This window comes from Glycine soja, chromosome 16 (genome assembly GCF_004193775.1).
Source record: "Glycine soja cultivar W05 chromosome 16, ASM419377v2, whole genome shotgun sequence".
Lineage (NCBI taxonomy): Eukaryota > Viridiplantae > Streptophyta > Magnoliopsida > Fabales > Fabaceae > Glycine > Glycine soja.
Window position 1 is genome coordinate 19804785 of NC_041017.1, and position 10253 is coordinate 19815037.

The 10253-nt window shown below is 32.0% G+C and overlaps 1 protein-coding gene across 1 annotated transcript; it reads left to right on the top strand.

Moving 5' to 3' along the window:
• The first annotated feature begins 242 nt into the window (after positions 1–242).
• LOC114389839 lies at positions 243–8757 on the top strand. The gene is made up of 3 exons (XM_028350565.1): positions 243–1433; positions 8071–8253; positions 8494–8757. Exons 1-3 carry the CDS (start codon positions 243–245, stop codon positions 8755–8757), a joined length of 1638 nt encoding a protein of 545 aa, XP_028206366.1.
• Positions 8758–10253: the final 1496 nt, after the last annotated feature.

Genomic DNA, 10253 nt, shown 5'->3' on the forward strand with positions numbered 1-10253 from the left:
CTGGTTGCAAATCATGTTCTTGTCCTTCAGAATTCTTCTGACCTCAAAGAAACAGGGAACACTGAGTTGGATGATCCTATAGAAGAGGGGTTTGTTCAGGTGAAAACAAAACACCAGAAAAAAGGTAAAAAAGTGTCACTCATAAAGACAACCCGTATTGAGGATATGCAAGCTGATGTCCAAAGAGGAAGAAATCATAAAGCTGTAACTAGGGTCGAGGAGGCTTCCTCCCGTTCGAATCCATGATCATTGCCTCTTGGAACATCAGAGACTTTAATTTGCCTCTGAAGCATCATGCGATGCAGAACTTCCTTCGCTGCAAGGAAATTAACGTCATGGATGTGTTGGAAACAAAGTTGAATGAGGCTTCAGTTGAGGAAATCATGAGAAGAAAGATTAGTGACTGGCACTTCACCCATAACTTCGCTTCTCATAATGCTGGCAGAATTCTTATCCTCTGGAAGCAGGATAAGATTCATCTTTCTGTTTTGGAGTCAAATGCCCAATTGATTCATTGTGCTATTGATTGTAAAACCACTGCCAAGCGCCTTCAGGTTTCATTCATCTATGGTCTTCACTCCATTATGGCAAGAAGATCTCTTTGGATAAATCTGAATAGTATCAATGCTAATATGAATTGCCCCTGGCTCCTCATTGGTGACTTCAACTCCATTCTGTCTCCCACCGACCGTTTCAATGGAGCTGAGCCCAATGCTTATGAGTTGCAAGATTTTGTTGATTGCTATTCTGACCTGGGGTTGGGGAGCATCAACACTCATGGCCCCTTATACACGTGGACTAATGGCAGGGTGTGGAGCAAACTGGACAGAGCTTTATGTAACCAGGCCTGGTTCAATTCCTTTGGAAATTCTGTTTGTGAAGTTATGGAGTTTATTTCTATCTCAGACCATACTCCTCTAGTTGTCACCACTGAGTTGGTAGTGCCTAGAGGTAATTCTCCATTTAAATTCAACAATGCTATTGTGGATCATCCAAATTTCTTAAGAATTGTTGCAGATGTCTGGAAGCAAAATATTCATGGCTGTAGCATGTTCAAGGTCTGTAAGAAATTGAAAGCTCTTAAAGCTCCCTTGAAGAATCTTTTTAAGCAGGAGTTCAGCAACATCTCCAACCGAGTAGAGCTAGCTGAGGCTGAATATAACAGTGTGCTTAATTCTCTAAAGCAAAATCCTCAAGATCCTTCCCTTCTTGCTCTGGCAAACCGCACTAGAGGGCAGACCATTATGCTTAGAAAAGCAGAGTCTATGAAATTTGCTCAGCTCATCAAAAACAAATATCTCCTGCAGGCTGATAAATGCTCCAAATTCTTTCATGCTTTAATTAAGCGCAACAGACACAGTCGATTTATTGCTGCCATAAGGCTAGAGGATGGGCATAACACTTCCTCCCAAGATGAAATTGCCCTTGCTTTTGTGAATCACTTTAGGAATTTGTTTAGTGCTCATGAGCTGACCCAAACTCCATCCATTTCGATCTGCAACAGGGGTCCTAAAAAAGAAAAGAAAAAAAAAAGAATGTTGTGTGCCAGCTTTGTCCTCCATCCGAACTGATGTTTGCACCTCTTTCTGTGCATTCCTTGTAGACATGCAACAACATTGACTAATATCAGACAAACAACCAACAAAGGTAGTAGAAGGATTTGAGTATTTGTGATATTTAACGGTGACACTCACCGTGTATCATGTCTCCCCAGGCTGTCGCAGTCCATGATTATGAAGTTCGGAAGGTTGATGAGGGTTGCGAAAGAGAGTTTGCCAGGTTGTGGTTGTCATAGACCGATACTGTAACCTAGGACGGTGGGTTGAATGATTTTGCAAAGGGACGATATTTCTAAAGTATTCTAAAATAATAATAATAAGTATATATATATATATATATATAATATAATATAATATAATATAATATTTTTAGTGAAAGCTGAAGGAAGTGATTAGTAAAATGATCTGTCTACGTGAGGATAACAGTTGAAGGAGCAAAAGGCAATTTGATGGCAGCCAGAATCCAATTATGAAGCCACCAATGGTAGGACTGATTTGACGGACACTGGTATCAACCTTTACGTTTTCGAAGAAAGCAAATATTTTTGTAAATATTGTTTCGTATTATCCATTATTGTCATTATTTAGTAATTGGCTAATACAGAAAAATTGTGTTTCCGTTAAATTTAATTTTTTTGTAAATATAATTATAGTTATATATTAAATAAAGAATTATTTTAATACATTGTGAACATATTTATTTGATATTTAAAATAAATTGATTACATTTTTTCTACATATATTATTTTAATATTTAAAATTGTTACTAATGCATATTCTAGTAGTCAATATTATTAAGATATTTATGGCAAAAAGAAAAAAATGAGTTTGTCATAAATATGATATTTTATTAGTCTATTTATTTTTAATTACAATTGACAACATTAAATTTGAAAGCAATTTTGAGATAATAAGTAATTAACAAATTATTCATGATTTAAAATTTTAAGGAAAAACAACATTTGAAGATATAACCTCTTAGTATAAGATAATACAAATAATAAAAATAAACAAAAATATAAATGAAATATATAAATAATAACAAATAAGTAAAACAATATAATGATGCAAATATAAATAATAACATAAAAATAAGAAAACATAAATACTATCATATAAATAATAGAAAAAAATAATGATTCGAATATAAATAATAAAATGTAATTAATGAAATATTATTTATGTTGTAAATGTCATTTTTAAAATTATTTACTAGTAATGAATACAAATCTCTATCAATGGGTAGAATGTTCGTTACGTTGACATTTGAGATAAGTAGTTAAATATACTTATTATATGCAAAAAAGTGAAAATATGAAAATAATTTCAATTAAATATTGGTTATGTGACTTTTCAAACACATGTATATTAATTTATTGTCACCTTAAAATATTATTAGAAAAAAATATTATATATTCATTGTACTGACATTTCTGTACTAGGATGTCAGTAGATAACTAACAACAAGTTTTGTATGGTTAACTTTTAAAATAGACAGCAGTAAAATATAAGTAGAGTAGAATCATAACCACTAGGGGTGGAAATGAGCCAAGCCAAGTCAAGCTTTACTTTGATTAAGCTCGGCTTCAGTTGAATACGCAAGGCTTGAGCTTGGCTCATGACCTGTCATTTGCTTTTTTTATAAAGGCTCGGCTCGGCTTACATAAAAGCCTGACTTGGCCTACGTCGGCGGATCCAAGAGCCTAAGTCAGTGGGTGCAAATTATAAAAATTAAAATCAATGGGTTGAATTATATAAATATAAATAAAATAAAATATAAAAATATAAGATTTTATTTACAAATTTAGTGAATTTAAAAAAATGAGAGGCCGCCTCTCTACGAGCCTATTTAAAAGTCTGCTTAAAGACGTCTTTAACCAATTAATTGTTTTAAAACCTAGTGAAATACAAACTAAAAAAAGAAACTTATAAAATTTTTATAAGTAATGTACAAATCCAAAAATAATTGATAAACAAAATCATATTGAATTGAAGTTATTAAAACACAAAAAATATCAAAAGAAAATGAAAAAAAGAGCATAAAATTAAAAAATATATGGATTAAAGATGATTTATACTAATATAGCCAAATAAAAATATTTAAATTGTCTGAAAATGTCTTAACAAAATATTCTTTTCTTTGGAAGTATTAATCTGGTTGCATTATCCTTTTAACTTCAATCTTTTTATTTTTGAAAATTTACCACATGCAAGTGAACTATGTAAATACTTTATGTCACTTCATCCTGTCATCTATAATGTCATAAAAATGGTATAGATAATAGTTATTATTATTATTATCAATATTAATATTATTACTTAAACAAGCCGGTCTGTCAACCTTGACAAGGTTTTTTTATAGTTTGACTTTGGCCTTTTTATCTACAAAAGTTATTTAAAAAGCTTGAGGTTGACCTTTATAGTAAACAACCCAACCCGAGGCGAGCCTTAAATAGGCCGAGCCATAGGCCCTTGACAAGTGGCTCGAGACATTTCCATCCCTAATAACCACCTAATTTTCTTTTATTTTTTCTTTACCAAGAACCCTGTAGTGGTGGATTTGAGGGTACTTAAAATATCAACTACCTTTTAATAAAAAATTTCATCTATTATTTCTATGAAACTAAAAATATAAATTACAATTTTAAATTAAGTTGTATTAGTTAGAGTAAATGTCAAGAAAGGACTTTGTACAATCTTCATCATAACAATTTTTATAGCAAGCAACAAACATAATATATGACTACAAAACATATTAAGAGTAAGTAATAATAAATTTTTGAGTACAAAAATTAAAATAAATACGTAAAATAGTAGTTTTTATGTTTCCTAATTTTTGTCAGTATCTTTTATCTTTATCTATTTTGCTTTATTAATAACTATTATTTTATCATTTCTATATATTTGTTTTCATTTTATATTAATTATTATTACTGATTATTTAATTGGTTGAATGTCCGTGATATATACCTACTCATTTTTATATACATATTTTTTCCACACTATACAATAAGCTTTGTAAAATGTGGGTGGTATATACCTACTAACTCAAGTGCTCATGTTAGTAATGCGAATTCCTTTATTAAATATTTTGTTTTAGACTTATTATCCGGTCATTTTTCTAAAACCAAAATTGTAATTTGTCTTCATTATTTTTATCACAATGTAAATATTGTATTAATGTATTTGATTTACGTATTTTTTGATACTATTGTTTTAGTTTATCGTTCAATATGTAATGACTTTGTTGTTATATTTTAATGTAAACTTTTATTTATAAAAATATTGTCAGTAAATATTCGTAGTGACGAATATTTAAGTCTTTAGTCGCAACTTTTTTTCATCACAAAACATATATTGAAATGTAGTGACTACTTTAATAAACAGCTGGTTTACTTGTTTACCATTATGAATAAATTTACTTACAAAATTGACTTAAAAACTTAATTAATAACTTTCTTTAGTTCGTTGCCTTATTAGAATGCATGCTGACACAAACATAAAAAATGATACATAACCTACATTACAAATTTTATGCTTATCGAGCAACATGTTAATACTATCAAAAGGAAATCTGAAACCTAACTTTAAGAAGTCATGAAAGTATTATACGTACTATTATACTTTATTTTAAGTACTTTGCAAGTGTTCCTACATTGCTATTGGGATTCATTTCACTTATGAAAGGGTAATTTATTTTAAGTACTTTAGAGGTTTTTTGGTCATACTAGACAAGTCAAACTTATGTATTTAAAATATATTCTATTGTGCATGAAAAGTCTCATAAGGAAATTTCACATGAATTAAGTTGTGGATGAGTTGCGTCATAGATATAACATGGTCAAAATATAGTAGTAATGTAACTATATGTTAAGCTGTGAATTTGATATGAAATTGAAATCTTGAATTTTATAATACAACAAATAATAACAATTAAAAAATTGTTATTCCATTAAATAACATGACCTATATACATCACATCATATTAATTGGCTCAGTTGAAAACCAATAATTAATTTATAAAAAAATTATAATGTTGATAATTATAATTAATTACATAATAAAAGCTAAGATTGTGTAACTAAAATTTGTTTCTTTTAATTTTACAATTGTTGGAATTATAATTAATTATATGATAAAACATAACTGTAACAAAAAACTTTTCATTTTAGTGATAACATAATATAAATATTTAAAATATCAATTTTAAACATATATGGAGACAAGTGTAATTACAATTATATTAAATTTCAAATAGCAGTAACTGTTATATTGATAAAATATTGAAAATATTTTTTAAAATATTAATTGAAATAAGGTATAGATTAAAATATATTGAAAATTTGTTTAGAAATATATTAGTAGGAGTTATTTTTTGGTTAAGTCATAAGGACATGGTGGAGGGGAAAAAATTAATGAATGAAATTAACATTGATTATTGTTATTTTTAAAAATTATCACACATAAATGAGTAAATATCAACGAAATTAAATGTATTCGTAATGTTAAAAAAAAATACACACAATATATTTTCCCCTACAAATAAATGTAATGTATTCCTAAGTCTGTAACAGTAATACATAAGTAACCAATACATTAACGACATTAATTGACAATATTATAAGCGTGACAATATTATAAGTGTAATGTTGTACGTCCATTTTTCATTGATGGATGAGGATAAGAAGCTCCCGACCATCGATGTTAATCTTGTCACATCTGAAAGTGTGGACCGTTGATGTTAATGTTGTCAGCTGTCAAACGTGGGTCCATTACGCTTGACGCTTCAAACGTTTCGGATTTTATATTTTGAAACCAAGTAATGTGTAAAAATGGAATCCATGACTATTATATCGTCTTATATCATGTCCGACAGATTTGGCTAAATCTTTTCATCCCGTTTCGTCCCATTGCATTAATTGTGAAATGCATTGAAAACCCTAGGAGAACGCGTCCGTAATTAATACTCCTCCACTTCAAGATGGGCGAAATCAAACAACATGGCTTTTCAGATTCCAAAACATCAAATCATGAGTTCGAAATGGCGCCTCTTCAGTTCCGTCTCTGTTGGTCGATTTGAAAGTGCAAATGCAGTCACGTTAACGTTACACGTAGGCACGCTATTGGAAAACACCATTAATGCTTAATAATCATCACTTCTCATTCAGTCACTGAAACAACCGCACGTAAACGACAACACACATATACAAACAATGTACGTCACATTCTGCGTCTCTATTTTCCTCTACGTTACATCATGCGACCAACTATAATTATAAGATTAAGATATTTGAAAATATTGAAAAAAATATAACGCATATTACAGCAAAAATGATAATTTTTTTTACGCCTAAAAGCCTTATTATGAATTGGAAATACAAAAAACAAAAAACAGTGACCAACAACCTAAAACACACGATTGCTGAATGAATACACTTTTCCTTCAGGTGTGTGTACAAAGACCAAAATAGCCCTCGTCCCAACATCATACTGATGCAAGTCGCTGATGGGTCATTCATTCATTTTTTATGCTAGTCGCGTGACCCTATGGTGACCCCTACGTTTAGCTTACTAAGGGCATTTATTGCGACGTTCAACTCAGTAATCGATTTTTGAAATTTCCTTCTTTGTGCATTTTTCCTTTTCAACGTTCCCCCCTTCCATGTGCATCGTGTGCTGAACTTCAAGTCTTAGCGATTTCATCTTCCTCCTCATCGCAAATTCCATAACGTCATTACAGGTTCCTGTTCGTCACAAGGTTTTGAGGACCTCCATACCGGGTCGATAAAACATAATTATCTTTTCTCTATGTCTCATTTGTTGCTTATTTGTTGGTTCGTCATGATTTTCTGCACCTTGTTTTGCCTGGTCATAGTGGTTTGCGTTTTGACCTTACTTTCTCCGGCCCTGAAATGTATCCTTGCATGTGTTTCTCGGTTCCAATACCATTGCAGTTGTGCATTATTGTTTACAAATGTGTATTATTCGGAATTAGGGTTCACTTACTTGTTGCTTCCTATTTCTGTTCTGCACCTTTTCCCTCGTCAGCTTTGCAACCCTTAATGAAACATTAGTTTTGTGTTTATGTTGCAATTTTTATTGTCGTTTTCAATTTTGTGTTTTGACATTACTTTGTCGACGCATAATATGTATAGTTGGATGTTTTTGTGCCTCAGACAACCTTTAACCTTTGTTCTCTTTTAACTAGTGTTGCCCAGAAGTAGACACCACCCTTAACATATCATGAGGACCGACGGCTCCACCGCGTCCAGTCCCATAAGTCCTTCGATCATTTGAAACACACCATTTGGGGCAGTTACTAATTAGGGCAAATTTTGGATTTCAATCCCCTCCCAGTTTGTCGCCATGCACAGTCGTATACTCCTTTCAGACAGTATTCCATGTTGATAGGGTAACTATGTCAAACATTTTCTGAAAACAACAGACCAAATTTTATCCATTTGACTAAATGATCCAACTTACAATTGTGAAATGAAATGTAACATTGCAGAACTACATTGAGGTCCCCAGAGCTTATCATAAGCAATGGGCTCCACATTACCCTGCTTATGTGCAGATACAATATAATGGAGCGCCGCACTTCATTAAGGTTAGGAAAAATGGTCAGCAATACTACCTGGCCGATGGACTGAAAGACTTCAGAAGAAACTTCAACATACATGAAGGTGTATTGGTCCGTTTTGTTTCACCTGACAATTATTTCACTTTTTTTTTTGGATTTTATGCCACTGCTGGATAGGCAATCATGTGGAAGGCCTCCCACAACCACTAGGAAATATGTGTTTACTGTCGATGTAACCGACGGTATCATCTCCAAACCTACAACATTGGTCAGACCTTATGCATATCATGAAGTAGTCATAGTTTGTTGTTAACAATAGTATGAAATGTGACTTCCTTTGTTGTCCTGTAGTTGTTGCCTATCGAGGCTGTCGATTTTGTTGATGCTTCAAGACCATGTATGACCGTGCAACATAGGAGTGACGTTCGTGACATATGGACCATCTCCATGCATAATGGTGAACAATATGTGGATGACCCTTGGCACAGATTCTTAACGGACAATGACTTGATGGGTGGAGATGAGGTCGTCTTCTATTATCGGCCTAACGAACATGTGTGGGAGATCATCTTCAGGAAGGAGCCCATATGGGATGAACATGACGAGTCCACTTGAATGTTGCAGTCCACGGTCAATAGTCAAATATGCTTTGCTTATTTTATTTTGTGAAGCTTTCAATCATGTTGCTTTAATTTTGTGCCTAGTCATGCAACTGACTTACCTTCGGGTAGAAGACAATGTTGGATGACTTATTTGCTGTAATTTTGTCATCATTAACGGAAAGATGTGTATGGTTTATGCTTAATTTATAATTTTATATGTTGATTGGCTGTATTGTTATAATGACTTGCAGGTTCAAAGCTGCCAACACCGCAACAATGCCCATGTCGTAATACCGGTAAATATAAAAATTAAGTTGAACACATATCATTGAAATTCTTGCGGATTAAGCAACAATGGTTATCCATTTAATGAGTAGACTGTCAAAGGTTACCTTTACTGGACAACTACTTCATAGTAGGCGCAGTTTTTCGAGGTGTAATCATCAGTATTGAGTAGCAGACTAACCTTGACGAAAATCTTCATAATGTGGGTATAGTATAATAAATAAATATTATTATTAATATTATTAGAAAACACAATTTATTTTAATTGAACACAATGTTTTGCTATAAATATACAATTTATTATACTTACTAAAATTAATATGACATTCCCATGTAATTACAAATGTCAAATTAATGACTATTAACTAACACATAATTATTTAAAATTAGTCGTCATCGGAAGTGTAGCAGCCATTACTTTATTATTTAATTTTCGACTACTATTGGAATATGAACCGTTTTGAATACCGGTGCCGCATAAGTCATGTGCACGGGTTATAAAAAAGAATTTCGATTTACAAATTGTGTTTTTTTGTTGTCACCCTCTGGAAACTAAAACGAACGACAACATTCCTTCAGCGAATCAGAATGGCTTCTACTTCATCGTCCTCGTCCTTTTTTGTAAGTTTTCACTACCTTTCCATTATCCATGCTTTGGTTATATGTGTATCTTCATTATTGTTTCTTAACTATTATTTAAACGTCTGATGCTGTCATGTTCGTCTGACTAACAATATTCATCATCCTCTTCCCATTTTATGACTTGCGTTATGTAAACCCTGCTTTCTTTAGTGTTTCTGTTAAGTATGTGTTCTTTTCTTTTCTACTTTCGACATTCATCTCCTTTGAAATACATAACTTTGTTTCTGTTTTTCTTAACATTTTGTCAGTTGTGTTATATCAAACGTCATTTGTGTAGTGGTTGTGTGAACGATGTACTTTTTTTCTATTGTCCACATTCTTATACATAGCGTTACATAATCTTGTTTCATTTTTTCTTCCAATATTCTCATTTTCGTTATGTAAACCTTGTTTTCTGTAGTGGTTTTGTATACTGCGTTATATTCCTCTACTTTACACATTCATGTCGTTTCAATTACATAACTTTGTCTCACTTTGTCTTCCGATTTTCTGACGTGCGATATGTAAACCATCGTTTATGTAGTGTTTCCGTTAAATGTGTGTGTCATACCCTAATTTCGTCCGGGGATTATTACTTGATGA

Bases quoted from the DNA above. Each gene is read 5' to 3' on its own strand.
- LOC114389839 (XM_028350565.1), top strand. From the start codon at position 243: ATGATCATTGCCTCTTGGAACATCAGAGACTTTAATTTGCCTCTGAAG. The intron at 1,434-8,070 runs GTGAATCACTTT...GTAACATTGCAG, and splicing joins ATGAAATTGCCCTTGCTTTT to AACTACATTGAGGTCCCCAG. The intron at 8,254-8,493 runs GTCCGTTTTGTT...GTTGTCCTGTAG, and splicing joins ACATACATGAAGGTGTATTG to TTGTTGCCTATCGAGGCTGT.